The 15,398-nt window shown below is 37.4% G+C and overlaps 1 protein-coding gene across 2 annotated transcripts; it reads left to right on the forward strand.

Annotated features, from left to right (window-relative positions):
• Positions 1-9,416: 9,416 nt before the first annotated feature.
• LOC141612911 (uncharacterized) lies at positions 9,417-13,568 on the forward strand. 2 transcript variants are annotated; one of them, XM_074431659.1, is made up of 6 exons: positions 9,417-9,605; positions 10,035-10,197; positions 10,483-11,242; positions 11,346-11,495; positions 11,880-12,163; positions 12,953-13,568. In XM_074431659.1, exons 2-6 carry the CDS (start codon positions 10,063-10,065, stop codon positions 13,202-13,204), a joined length of 1,581 nt encoding a protein of 526 aa, XP_074287760.1. In that variant the 5' UTR covers positions 9,417-9,605; positions 10,035-10,062; the 3' UTR covers positions 13,205-13,568. The 2 variants fall into 2 exon arrangements, with proteins under 2 accessions (XP_074287760.1, XP_074287763.1); XM_074431662.1 differs by lacking the exon at positions 9,417-9,605 and adding an exon at positions 9,747-9,959.
• The last annotated feature ends 1,830 nt before the right edge of the window (positions 13,569-15,398 follow it).

A 15,398-nucleotide genomic window follows, 5' to 3' on the forward strand; every position in this document is an offset into this window, starting at 1 on the left:
ATTAAGACAAACTATTGACAACGGGTTCTAAAAGCAAAACCGTTGTTATATGTTAATAACAACGGGTCAATAAAAGTCAACTGTTGTCAAAACTTTATTATAACGGTTAAAATATACCCGTTGTAATATATTTTCACCAAATTTGCGCCAAAATGAAATATGTCAAAAAAATCAATGACAACGGGTAGGGCTACTACAACCGTTGTTGAAAGTAATAACAACGGGTAATGTAACTATAACCGTTGTTGAAAGTATTAACAACGGGTAATTTAAATATAACCGTTGTTATTGTTGAACCTTTTTTTTTTAAAAAAAATTACTGTAATTCCATTACAGTCCAAACCTGTAACAATACATACTGTAACAGCAGAAACACCATATACTGCAATATTATTCAGCAATTTCAACACCAGCATCCACATCTAATAATAAGATCAAGAAAATAAGACAACACCAGCATGTATGCATACTGCATATCTAAGCTACAGGATTTACCATGCCATGCAAATTTGGGAATTTTTATTTAACAATGACCATTATTGATTTACCAATAAATTAAACCATCAAATTATTGGTCTGAAAATGACTCAAAATGTTGGTCGTCCATATCATTGTGTCCTGATGAACTATCTCAGGATCGGGGACGTTTCTTGGATGTCATAGTTTTTTCGTTAACCCAAATACCTTCACCATGGTCATCACGCATATAGATGCTTTCAGTGTCCTCATGATTAGTGTCAACATCGTCGAAATAAGATACAGTGGTAGAGTGATCCATTCCCTCAAAAACGACATCCTGATCATCATCACCATTATCGGATGGACTACCCCTTCTACTCCTTATAGACAGTACAACAGACCACTTTTTATCCATAGGATCGATGACATAGAACACTTGTTTAGCTTGTGATGCCATTATGAAAGGATCATCCTTATTATTGCCAACCTTACCCAGATTGACCAACGTAAATCCCATCTTATCCTTTCGGACACAATGGATGTTGTTATCAACCCAGTTACATTGAAACAAAGGCATTGTGAAATCAATGTAATCTAGTACCAATATTTCTTGAATAACACCATAATAAAGGCATTTTCCCCAAATAGGCTTTTTATCTTTTGAAGTAGCAAAGTGCATTGCCTCAAATTCAGAACTCACACCACTATTTTGCATTGTGCTCAACTCATCTTGCTCGCGGGTGTAAAAAGTATATCCATTAATGGCAAAACTGTTGTAAAAGGTGACCCTGACATTTGGACCTAAACCAAGACGTAGTATCCTAGGAGAGATGTCATCACCAGTTTGATCCGTACACTCTAAGACAATATTCCTAAACCACTCTGCAAACGTCTTCGTATGCTCGTTCGTAATCCACTTCTCGGTCTTGTTTGGGTGATCGTATTTGAGCTCATCTTTGTGTTGTTGAATATAAGGTTGCACCTCATCTTCGTTGTTTAGCACATACGTGTGTGCTAAATGCAACATTTCACGTGTCACAATTTTTTCAACCCGGCCCCTAATACCTTTTCCGGTCATCCAGTCACTATGACGATTCTTAGGAACGCCAATCAACTCCTCGGGGGAGAGATGAGCGTAACAATATGAAAGAGCTTCGTCTAAAATAGCGCGTTCAGCAATACAACCTTCCGGACGATACCGATTAGATGTATAGTCCTTGTAGACTTTCATCAATCTTTCGAAAGGATACTGGTATCTCAAGTACACGGGCCCAAGGTACAAAATCTCCCTAACCAAGTGAATGGTCAGATGAATCATGATAGTGAAGAAAGAGGGTGGAAAATACATTTCCAACTGACAAAGAGAGGTTACAACGAGGTCCTGCAATGAATCCGCGTCATCGGGATCGATGACTTTCTCGCATATGGACTGGAAGAAGAGACAGAATCTAGTTATAGCATATCTTACCTTTTCAGGTAAAATGGAACGAATAGCCACAGGTAGTAATTGTTGTATCAAGGTGTGACAATCATGTGACTTTAACCCGGTGAGTTTTAGGTCTTGCATCAACACTAGGCTTTTGATGTTCGATTAATAACCATGTGGCACTTTAATTCCATTCAAGCATGCACAGAACTCTTTTTTCTCATTCCGTGAAAGGGTATAAGCTGCTGGTGGTAAAAATGTACGATTACCTCTCTTCTGTGGTGCCAACTCTAGCCTAATACCCATCATTTTCATATCTTCCCTAGCTGTGGCGTTATCCTTTGTTTTACCAGGAACATTCAGAAGGGTATTGATAATATTATCACAGACATTTTTCTCAATGTGCATGAAATCGAGGCAATGTCTAACCTCCAGGTCAGGCCAATATGGAAGTTTATCAAAAAATATGGATCTTTTCTTATACCCACGAGTAGACAATTTAGAGCCTCTCTTCTTCCCATAATCTATCTCAATATGCTTTACTTTCTGATCAACTTCATTCCCACTCAAAATTCTAGGAGGTTGACGAAGTTCTTGTCTTCCATTGAATGCTTTCTGCATCTTGCGATAACAATGGTCATGATACAAGAACCTCCTATTTCCCATATACACATACTTACGAGAAGACTTCAAGTATTCAGACTCGATATCCTCCCCACACAATGGACAAGCCTCTTTCCCATGAACTGTGTGCCCAGAAAGGTCGCCATAAGTCGGATAGTCAGTTATTGTACACAATAACATCGCTCTCAAATTGAAAGTTTCGTTCTTCTATGCATCAAATACTTCTATCCCACTATCCCACAACAATCGCAAATCATCTAGAAGAGGTTCCAAATATACATCTATATCATTTCCAGGTTGTTTAGGGCCGGAAATTAACAACGACAACATAAAATACTTTCTTTTCATGCACACATATGGAGGTAAGTTATAAATAGCCAACACTACTGGCCAAGTACTATGTTGGCTACTCATGTTTCCGTGTGGGTTCATTCCATCAGTGGACAGCGCTAGACGTAAGTTTCTAGGTTCATTGCCGAACTCGGGATACTTAGCGTCGAACGATTTCCATTGCATACCATCTGACGGGTGTCTTAGCTTTCCATCATTTATTCTTCATGTTTCATGTCAAGTTAACATTTTTGAATCATCGGGATTCGCATAAATCCTTATGACTCTTGGTATCAATGGAAAATACCACAACACCTTAGCCGGGATCCCTTCCTTATCCTTATAACGCCACAACAAACATTTAGGGCAACTGGTTAAGTTTTGATATAATTTCCGATACAATATGCAATCATTTGGACATGCATGTATTTTCTCATATTTCATGTCCACTCCTCTTATTAGTTTTTTCGCCTCATATGTCTTAACAGGTAGAACATTACCATCAGGAAGCAACTCCTTTATCAAGGCTAAAAAACTAGTGAAACACGTGTCACTCACCCCATTTGCCCCCTTGATATTATACAACTTCACCACAGCTGACATTTTTGTGAACTTACAACCAGGATACAGAGGTGCTTCAGACTCACACAACTTCTCATACATGTTAAGGTCATCCCAATTACTAGTGTCATCACCTACATCTTCAAAAGCAATCGACTCATCATCATTCTCTTCATTATCTATAGCCCAACATTCAACTTCTCTACTTCCAACTCTTCCAACTCAAAAAACTCGGCAAACTCAGGATCATCAGTTAGCCTTTCGTGTACCTCAACATCATCTTCTTCAGAATTATTCTCTTCCTCTAATGATTCCCCATGAAAAATCCAACGTGTATAGGATCGACTAAATCTCCACTTTTCTAGGTGTATTTTAACGTCCGGAAAAGCCATATAGCTAATATTACCACATCTTTCACAAGGACATGCAATACTAGAAGAACCTTTCAAATTGTTCGAAACGAATTCATAAAATTCAGCTAAACTATCCTTGTAGGTGCGGTTACTCATATTTGCATCAATCATCCAAGTTCGAGTCATTATTCTACATTCGTAATAATAGGCAACTAATTCAGAAAATACAATAATAAGCAAACAAATAAACGAAATTCAGGAAAGCAATTAAGCTAAATTATCAACAAATTAGATAATAACCCAAAAAATCCTATATATATATAAGCGTTGCTAAGAAACATATATATACCTGATTGATAAATACGATGAGGGAGAGAAGACGGTGACAACAGTGACGGAGATGAAGACAGAGAGACGATCACGGAGGAATGGAGGATGATATAGTAGCAGTATTAGCATGTCTTTGTGTTTTGTAGCGTATAGCAGAATAAAGCAATCTGTTGTTTTTAAGATCTTCATAACATTAATAACAACGGTTATTGAGTCTACAACCGTTGTTAAAACGTATTAAAAACGGGTTCTAAACAAATCGTTTTAATTACTTTTCACTAATTTTGCGCCAAATTATTAACAACGGTTAAAATGTAACCGTTGTTATTAGTTTTTATATTAACAACGGTTTTGAAAGTATGACCCGTTGTTAAAACCAATAACAACGGTTAACGACACAGAACCGTTGTAATTAAGTTTGGTAAAATTCGCGGCATCAATTCTACAACGTGTTTTGATGATTTTCGTGAATAAGCGTTGTTAAAGGGCCGTTGTAGTTGCCTGTATTTGTAGTAGTGGTTCCTCATATGGTGAAGATGTGGAAGATCAGTTTCATAATAGATCGTTATATGGTAATACATATATTGTCAATTTGTTGGTTGCACTCAATTTGGTCAGATGAAATTGTCTCTCGTCAAGGCTCAAGATCCTATGATCATCTTGTGAAAAGCTGTTTGCGGCGATATGATAGAGGACGTGCTTGGGAGCAATTCAAGTTTACAGATCTTTCTTTGAACAAGATTTTATTTTATTTGGTTCTAGTCGAGTTGTATCCGGCAAATTTGTCACATGTAGATGTCGTATGAATATTTATTAACGAATTGATCATTTCTTAAAAAAAAGCGACAATAAGGGAAATGCAAGGAAAAATGTCATTATGCATAAGACATAAGGGTGGACAACATGAATTCAATTTTTCAATTTTTTTGAACTTTTTGAATATATGAAAGCAATGAAGCAACAAGACACACTATATCTATAGCCCAACATTCAACTTCTCTACTTCCAACTCTTCCAACTCAAAAAACTCGGCAAACTCAGGATCATCAGTTAGCCTTTCGTGTACCTCAACATCATCTTCTTCAGAATTATTCTCTTCCTCTAATGATTCCCCATGAAAAATCCAACGTGTATAGGATCGACTAAATCTCCACTTTTCTAGGTGTATTTTAACGTCCGGAAAAGCCATATAGCTAATATTACCACATCTTTCACAAGGACATGCAATACTAGAAGAACCTTTCAAATTGTTCGAAACGAATTCATAAAATTCAGCTAAACTATCCTTGTAGGTGCGGTTACTCATATTTGCATCAATCATCCAAGTTCGAGTCATTATTCTACATTCGTAATAATAGGCAACTAATTCATAAAATACAATAATAAGCAAACAAATAAACGAAATTCAGGAAAGCAATTAAGCTAAATTATCAACAAATTAGATAATAACCCAAAAAATCCTATATATATATAAGCGTTGCTAAGAAACATATATATACCTGATTGATAAATACGATGAGGGAGAGAAGACGGTGACAACAGTGACGGAGATGAAGACAGATAGACGATCACGGAGGAATGGAGGATGATATAGTAGCAGTATTAGCATGTCTTTGTGTTTTGTAGCGTATAGCAGAATAAAGCAATCTGTTGTTTTTAAGATCTTCATAACATTAATAACAACGGTTATTGAGTCTACAACCGTTGTTAAAACGTATTAAAAACGGGTTCTAAACAAATCGTTTTAATTACTTTTCACTAATTTTGCGCCAAATTATTAACAACGGTTAAAATGTAACCATTGTTATTAGTTTTTATATTAACAACGGTTTTGAAAGTATGACCCGTTGTTAAAACCAATAACAACGGTTAACGACACAGAACCGTTGTAATTAAGTTTGGTAAAATTCGCGGCATCAATTCTACAACGTGTTTTGATGATTTTCGTGAATAAGCGTTGTTAAAGGGCCGTTGTAGTTGCCTGTATTTGTAGTAGTGGTTCCTCATATGGTGAAGATGTGGAAGATCAGTTTCATAATAGATCGTTATATGGTAATACATATATTGTCAATTTGTTGGTTGCACTCAATTTGGTCAGATGAAATTGTCTCTCGTCAAGGCTCAAGATCCTATGATCATCTTGTGAAAAGCTGTTTGCGGCGATATGATAGAGGACGTGCTTGGGAGCAATTCAAGTTTACAGATCTTTCTTTGAACAAGATTTTATTTTATTTGGTTCTAGTCGAGTTGTATCCGGCAAATTTGTCACATGTAGATGTCGTATGAATATTTATTAACGAATTGATCATTTCTTAAAAAAAAGCGACAATAAGGGAAATGCAAGGAAAAATGTCATTATGCATAAGACATAAGGGTGGACAACATGAATTCAATTTTTCAATTTTTTTGAACTTTTTGAATATATGAAAGCAATGAAGCAACAAGACACACTAAATCCCCCCCCCCCCTAAGATAGAACAACACATTGTCCTCAATGTGTAAAACATAGGACATCCAACAAGGGAAGATGAGATGACACATGCGGAAATAAAGGAAGGGAAGAAAGCATACTAAAGTGTAGAAGCCTCCCCCAAGCTAGCTTGAAAACGGGGTAAGGTCCAATCCAAGTAGCAAAGTACCTCCAAAAGACAAGCTACTACATACTAAAGTAAGCTAATTGTCTTAACTATTACATCAAAACCAAATTGAAATAACAATTGTCAAAAAAACTATAAATTGTCTCAAAAACATAATTAAACACGGGTTGCCTCCTGAGAAGCGCAAATTTAAAGTCTTGCTAGACTTGTATTCTCCTTAATGTCACGACCATCTTTGATTTTAAAAAGCAAGTCAAAACCCTTAGAAGTCTATCATATACCTGTGCATGAGCAATACAAAAGAAAATGTAAGCAATTGATAAGATATAAGAATGAAATATCAAAGGTAAGGATTGATAAATCTTATCAATGGGCGCATGAGAGACTTCAAAGAGAACCACCGAACTACTCCACTCATCAGCAAGAGATGGATGGAGCATTATGCTTAAGACCATAAAATAAACCGTTTGTGCACAAATTATAATCATAAATGGTCTAAAATTGGTGGTATGAAAACTCAACGAGGTGGGACTCATCAAAAATTGTGGGGGGGGTTCATCCCATTTAACCTCTAAATTAATATCACTAAGTCCTCTATCAACCTCAAATGTATCAACTACCTCCTCCGTGAAAGGATTTTCAAAGGTATCTAAAGGCTCGGACAAAACCTCATCCTTTTCACTACGATCGTGGCTCAAGATCACCCATGACAAGTGTCTCATCTACTACAAGGTGAATGTCATCAAAATGAGTCTCTAAATGGTCAATTGGAATGACACTAGGAGGACTTTTAAAAGAAAAAGTTGGACCATCATCATCGTCATCCAATAATTCAAAATTATTAGGGGCAATAGACTCACATTGCTTGCTGCAATATGGTCTATAAGATTATCTCCAAGGTGATCTGTAATAGGCTTGCTCTTGTCCTACCCTCTATCATTTCTGAAACACAAAGTGCTTTCATTAAGGGAGGGATATTGTGGATAGTATCTTAATATGCCATGATGGCTCAATTATGGCATCGTAGGAACATCTAGACCTGCTCTCATCAGCCTCGTGAACTTGGGTGAATGCTAATTTGACGGGAAAAAGCTACCGAGTGCTTCATTTCCTATAAAATGTAATGAATACGAGCAAAAACACCTAGAACACGGAATTAGCTCACACATACACTAATAGAAGTGCAATAGTCTTTAGCATGTCTGGTGGCTCAATTATGGCATCGAAGGAACATCTGCAGACTGAAGGGCTATGTTTCTAGGCCTGATGTTCTGATCGGGTTAAAAAAAGGAAGGAAACCCGCCTAATAAGTAAAATTGACGGGTTACAACCAGCAAACATAAAAACTGGTGTAAAATAACATAAATAATACTTAGATAGTAAGATGGATAAATGGGGAAAGACAGACTTAGAGCATCCACATTGAAGAGGATGGATCATCCTCTTAGCACTCTCTCTCATCTAAGAGGATGTCTTCTTCAATGTGGATGTATACTCTTAACATCCTTTTTGAAGAGGAAGAGGAAGGTTTCCTCTATTTTTAGAGGAAGTATAACCTTAGCCCTTGTGCTCACTAGTCATCTCTTATCTACCATGTGTCATGTAATTTGTTTCTTTTTTTATTTTTTGGTCATAAAAAATTTGAGAGATGATGAATAAGAGGATCCTCTTTGATGTGGGAAAAAATAGAAAAAATGTTAAGAGGAGGATGAAGATAATGGGAAATGAGGTGTCAAAAAAATAACGGAATTCCTTTTTCACATACGAACTTTACTCTTTCACATACATTTTTTCATAAAGTTTTCGTTTCATCCCCTTTTTCTAAACATAATCAAATTAACTTTTATATAAACGTCTTTCCTTAAAATTGAATCTAAATCACTCTAAACACTTAAAATGGGAAGATGCTAATTCAACTAGTGAAGTAATTATGTTTTGTAACAATTATTAATATATTTTATTGAAATTATTGGTAAAATTAATAAGCCTAACCATCATTATTAATTAGGGTTTATGGGTGGTGGAAGGCACGGTGGTTAGGGTGGCTGAGCATTGTCTGGATGTGTGCGGTAGTTAGGGGGTGGCGCGGTGACGGTGGTGCGATGAGGGTGGTGCATTGGTGAGGAAGGAGGACGAATGGAATACACAGTGTGCGATTGGTTTGCGTCGGAGTCGGATTGTCAGTTGAGGGTACGACTGAACTAGAGTGGGTGGTGCGAACGGCTGTAGGTTGGAGTGGTGGTATGGTTGTCGGTTGGGACTGGGATGATGGTGGTCAGGTGGTGGTGTCGTGGTGGGGAAGGGAGATGATGGCAGTTCAGTTCCTGTGTTGTTTTTTTTTTTTTAATATTATTAATTCGGTAGTTCTTTCTAAAATTGGCCGGAATAATGTTTGCCGACAACTAGATTGGTCGGAGTCGGTGAATGGACTAGGTGGTGAACGGACTAGGTGGTGGCTGGTGTTAGAGGCTTGATGGTGAAGAGAGACGAGGAAAGGGAGAAAAAAAATCATTTGGGTGAGGGAAGAATAAAATGATAAGGGTAATATTGTAAAAATCGTATGTAAAAAATTGAAATTCGTATGTGAAAAAGTAGGTCCCAAAAATAGAAGAAAATAGAGGAAATAAGAGGAAGACTCTTCATGTTGATGCTCTTGAATTATTTCAAAAAATAAAAATAAAAATAAAATCGATATTTCAATCAAGAGATAACTCAGCTGATACACAAAAAGCGTATATCCAAAATTCACTCTAAGGTTCCTTTCATTCGTCCCTCCTCCTCCTCCTCCTCCTCATCCTCCTCCTCCTCTCCGCCCAAATTTCGCAATTCAATTACACCACTAAAACCCTAGACTATTCAACTCGAACTCCATTAATCACTAAAATTAACAAATTAATTACTCCGTATTGCAGTAATTATTATCAGGTATTACCTTCATCACGTCTTTTTCTTTTAAGAATTTGTTTTGTCTACGTATATAATGCCCAAAATAACATATTCCCCCGTCTCGTACATTTGTATACTTTTTCTTATTCTTTACGAGAAGTATTTTAATTAAGATTTAAGGTAAACAATTGATGGAGACGAAGGGAGAAGGGAGACTCAAGTTTAGAATAAAATTGCCGGTGAGAGTGAGGCATTAAATGCTAAAGTTTTTATTAGGAAGAACTGTTGCATGCAATAAATAGGAGCTTTAAGCTCTCTTTATCAGTTTAGTGTTTGGAAATTGGAATGTCATTGAATCCCGTGCCTATTGTCGTTGTAATTAGAGCTACTGGGGTAATGAATGTCGTTATTGTCGTTGTTATTGTTGTTGTTGTTGATGATGGTAGCTAATAATGTATTTGCATGCAGCTGGGTACCTGTTTGAAGTTGATCGGTTATGGAAAGCAAGGCGGAGGCGTGTGCTGAGTGCACTCGGAGCTGTTTTTCGCTTCACAGGGCGAAACTTGATCCGTATCCCATAGTTTGCTCATTCTTCAAAGTGATGTTTGGCAAAAAGTTTAATGAGGAGCTGGTATGATCATCAACTCCCATTTTCTGGTTGTGGTTTTAATTGCTTATTAGAGTACAGCTTTAGACGGATAGTGTCTGTCTAAAGTGATAATTTGTGTTAAGAATTTTGTGTACCGTCTGAGTGTTAGTTATGTTTTTCTATCTCTGGACTGAGTGTATATAATCGATTAGATGCTGCTAGCTGTGGAATTTTATTGTGCATTTATTTGAATTATGCTTATATGGGAGTGTGTTTACACTTTTCAGCTTACGATTTTCTATGGCTAATTACCTTTTGTGTCTGTAGATTGTGCCTCCTAGATTTACGAAAACTCTTAAATCATTGGAGGGGAAGGATACATATCTTGAGGATTCAACTGGGCAGAAATGGGATGTATACCTCTCAAAAGTAAATGGCTCTCTTGTCATTCAACGTGGATGGCACGAGTTTTCACTAGATCATGGCATTGAGATAGGTGATTTTGTGGTGTTCCATTATATCACAGGATCTCATTTTAACGTTCAAATTTTCACTAGAAGTGGGTGTGAGAGGCCAGTGCTTTTCTCTGAAATGAACTATCAGAACAAAAGGGTAAAAGTGACCAAAGATTCTGATGCCAGAAGAGGTTCTGCTTGTATTTCTAACTCAGAGGCTCGAGCAGAGGAACTTGCAGGTTCTCGCATGGCTGCTGGACTCGATGTTAATAGTGTCAAAACCCAGGATGATGTGAGAAGGTCTTCACCTCTGGCTGAAGATAGTCCAGCTAAAGGGAACACTCGCAAAAGGAACCAAGTGGCCCACGTAGAGGATTTTTTAGTGGAGCCATACTTCATGACTGGCAGAAGCACGAGCTTCTCGAGAGAACATGATAGAGACTATCTGTTTGATCTATCCGCCTTTGAGATGCCTACTAAGAAAGCTCGTACCGAAGAAACAAGCACAATTGAAGAAACAAGCACAATTGAAGTGAACAGATCTCAAAAGTTTAACCAGTTGCAAAATGCTCAGATTGGAAATGCTCCAGTTGATATTGTGGTTGCTGAAACGAGCCCTCTGTTAGCCTCAAGTTAGTCCCTTGAATTATACCGGATCAATTAGAGTTTGATTTTTTAATATCATATCCAATATGTTTTTGTTACTCATGTACGGCTCTTTGGCTTCTTTCATAGATGAAGCATGTTTGGCGATTGAGGAACCTAATTTGCTGCTCAAAAGTAGTTTGGACGTTCCAGTGCCATTAAACAGTAATATGCTGCAGAGAGTTGTTAAACCAATTGCCATAGAGTTTCCAGCTGAAGCAGCAAACAGTGAGCTGCCTGGTATATATAGTTCTTTGCTCTTTTTTTTTTTTTTTTTTTTCTTTTCTTTTGCAATTGAGAATTTGAGATTGTTGCACGAAGCTTTGCCGTAGCAGAAATTACACTTATCACCTGTTAATCGATATTTCCTTACCATTTTGGGTAGAGACTCGCAACTCTATGGTTTTGGATTATGATGGAATAATCACTAAACTGGTTGCAATTCTTTTATTGTGATTTAACAATTAAGGGTGCAATTCTCAACTCAGTGTTCATTAAGCCTCTGTTTATCCGATCCCTTACCCGCAATTTATGGAAGCTATTAAGTCACTTGGGGAACATTGTTGTTGTCACTAGTTGTTGAAACACTCTCTTTGTATGTTGATTAGTTCTTCTGCTCATCAGGTTCAAGAAAGAGAATAGTTAAGAAAGAACAGCCCTGTCAGAACAACAGTGGTTGTACAGTGGCTCATGATTCTTGCAATGTTCCAAGGGATAGTTTTGTATCTCGCTTGAAGGAGCCTAGGTCTAACAATGAAGATCCTGGCAATTTTAATGATAAAGTTTCAACTGTTGAAGGTTTTCATGAGAAAGTGGTGAAGCCAGAACCTGTTGATTTATATGATTCTACATCAGCATTTACGATCAAAATCACATGTTCTGAACAGGAAGATAGTGAACCTTTTCTTGTAAGTCTAATCTGATTCCCCCTTACCGCTGACACCATGTTATAGATGGTCCACTTTCAATTGCTGTTCATGTTGATGAATTTTTCGTGTTTAAGTATCAATTTAACCATCCTCTGAAATGTTGGAAGATTTATTCTGATAAGATTCCAAACTTGTTTTCTCGTTTGGAGATGCTGCTAACACTGTTTGTGGCTAAATTTTTCGAGGCAGCTTGCCTTCAAATGTATTCTGTGCCTAACGATAGTGTGTGTAATTTTTAAGATGCAATTTCTGCTACCAGATATGCAGAGCATACACATTCCGTTCTGTTGCCTAAGTAAGACACTTGGGCAAGTGATTTTGTGTCAATAGGATTTACTAGTTAACTTCTTTTTTTATTCCTAATGTTCTTTTTCCGATAGGTTTTTGTACTTAGCATGAATCTAGTTTTGTTTCCGGCAATATTTTTTGCAGTCCTTTGGCCATTGGTCTTAATAAACGAGTACTTGTCAAAGATTTTGCAGGGTGTTTGTGTTTTTCTCATCTACGTTGTAGTGCTGTTGCTCTAATTCCCTTATTTGGCATAACCTTTCATTAAGCACACTGCAAACCCTCTAATTTCAGAATTTCTGACGTTTTTCTTCAATTGCTTTTCCTTAGTTCTCTGATTTACCGTTCTTATATCTCTCATTGACAGTATCACACGGTCACATGATGATTTATGTTAGCCGACCCAAATCATATTGGAACTAAGGCTTTTTTTGTTGTTCATGGTGTATCTGTAACCTGTTTATACTATGCGTTATTCAGGAATTGCCAGAGTGTTTACCGATAAAGGTAAACAGAAACGGCTCAAAAATGGACCAGAAACTGATACTGCTTCGCGATTCAGCTGGAAAGCGTTGGCCGGTTCTATACCAAGAGAGGAATGGTGTCAAGATTTTGGCAAACGGCTGGAAAGAATTTAGGAAGTACAACAGCATTCGCCCGGGCGATCAGTGCACTTTAATTCTTGAAAACACTGAAGATTGCATTTTTAAAGTCGAAATTCTTCGTAGTTGAATGTTGAAAGCTTGTTCTGGAAAACTCTGCAAGTTCACGGTCATCGACTCATCGTATCCTAGTAAACGAAAGTAGGATCTGGTAATTAACTAGAATAACTGGTTTCTAGTCATTATTGTACATTCAGTTGGAACTGTTAGCCTCTAGAGTAAGCGTTTACCATCCAGGCTCATTCCTAGCTAGGAGTCGTGGCCGGGAACCAGGCCAGTACCCAAGCCGAAACTAATTCTTCTTCTCATTAGACCAAGCTTAGCATGATGAAATAATGGATGTATAGTTTGGTTATGACGAGGTAGTTTTTCTTCAGGTTAGATGGAACACGAGATGATGAATAAATCGGTGTATATTGTGTTGAAGATATCAACTATGTGCAGGTGTGTTTTCAGAAATTACTACGTAAAAAATATGATAAATTACGACTACTTCTTATACAATCTAAATACGAAAATTTTTGTATTTGACAACCTAAATGTGACAAATTTTACAATATGGATTACGATATGGATTACCGGGTGAGAGAGTAAGTACTTCGGTACATGACTCAGGAACATAAGTATATGATACAGGCGCATACCCTGAGGCCGGAGCAAGCAAATGAGATCCTAATTGACTCAACTAGATTTTGTCAAAGTACTCTACGACCATAGCGCATAACTATATACGTACGAAATGATCATCTTTTCGCAATGCTTAAAGGAGATTTGCAAATTACGCTTAACAACGAATATTTACGAGATGAAACTATTTTCCGTTACCTTTCACCAGTTGCATAAACTCGTATCATCCCAACATTATAAGTGAGGCATTATTACTATACAAAAAAATATCGTATACTAAATACCACACTTACACAAAATATTACAAGTATTATTTTTTTCTTCTTCCCTGGAAAGTAAGTTGTTAGTTTCCTTTAAGACGGTATAATATCTTATCTTTATTAATACCAAAACATTTAAAGCCTCCTCCTTAACCCACGTCATCATTATTCATTAGCATAATTTCATTTTTTTTGGACAAGTAGTGGTAGGGACCACTTGAATAAAACAAATTAATTTTGTATGCATTACTTCCAAAGCTTTACATTGTTAGCTTTTATATACACTATATCAAAAAGATCCATTAAAAATATTTTATTAAAATTCAATAATTAATGAGGAAACATCACTGCATTTGTTACGAGATTGTAGGGAGGCACGAAAGGTTTGGAGTTTGTTCAATGCGTCTTTACCGCATAATTTCTACGAGCATGCTAATGTACGGGATTGGGTGGTGGCCAATATCTCAGTACCAAGGACAAGGGAGATGGATACATGGCCGTCTTGTTTCGCTATAGTCAGGTGGTGGATTTGGAAATGGAGGAACTACCGCAGCTTTGGCAGGAGGGATGAAATTCCAGCAAACATCACTAATTTCTTGCTCTTGAAAATAGAGGAGGTGCGAAATGCGAAAGACTCGATGGAAGAAGTGGCAGGTGCACAAAAACAGAGGTACAAGGAAATTTATATAAGATGGGTAGCCCCACCGGAGGGGTGGATAGTTCTCAACATTGACGGTGCCTCGAAGGGCAACCCGGGACCCTCAGGGGCAGGTGGTGTGTTTCGTGACTCAGTAGGGAACATGGTGTTGGCCTTCATGGAGAAGTTGGGCATTGCAACGGTGACAAGAGCGGAGCTGATGGCGTTAAAAAGAGGACTAATGATTGCAAAAGAACGCCTTTTCCATCGTCTAATCATACAAACGGACTCTCAGACGGTCATAGGCTTCTTGAAGGAGAATGAGGAGCTTCCATCGGCGCATGCTCACCTTGTGCAAATTTGTAAGTGTTTTTTGAATGATCACACTTGGCCAATCGAGGTTCATCATATTTACAGAGAGGCCAACGCATGTGCGGACTGGTTAGCTAATATAGGAGTAGGACAAGACCAAAGAGTGGTTATTTGGGAGCCGGACGACATACCAAATCATCTGTTTTGGCTATTGCAGCAAGACGTGGGAGGAGTGTCATGGCCAAGGATTGTGCCATTTTATGCTTTCTAGTTTGTTAGTTTATTTTTCTGTTCTTGTTTTTCGCTTTCTGTTATTTTAATTCTGGGTTCGCCCCGCTTCTTGTAACCAAAAAAAAAAAAAAAAAAAAATTTCATTTTTTTTGGACAAGTAGTGGTAGGGACCACTTGAATAAAACAAATTAATTTTG

The sequence above is a fragment of the Silene latifolia genome, chromosome 1 (genome assembly GCF_048544455.1).
Source record: "Silene latifolia isolate original U9 population chromosome 1, ASM4854445v1, whole genome shotgun sequence".
Taxonomy (NCBI): domain Eukaryota; kingdom Viridiplantae; phylum Streptophyta; class Magnoliopsida; order Caryophyllales; family Caryophyllaceae; genus Silene; species Silene latifolia.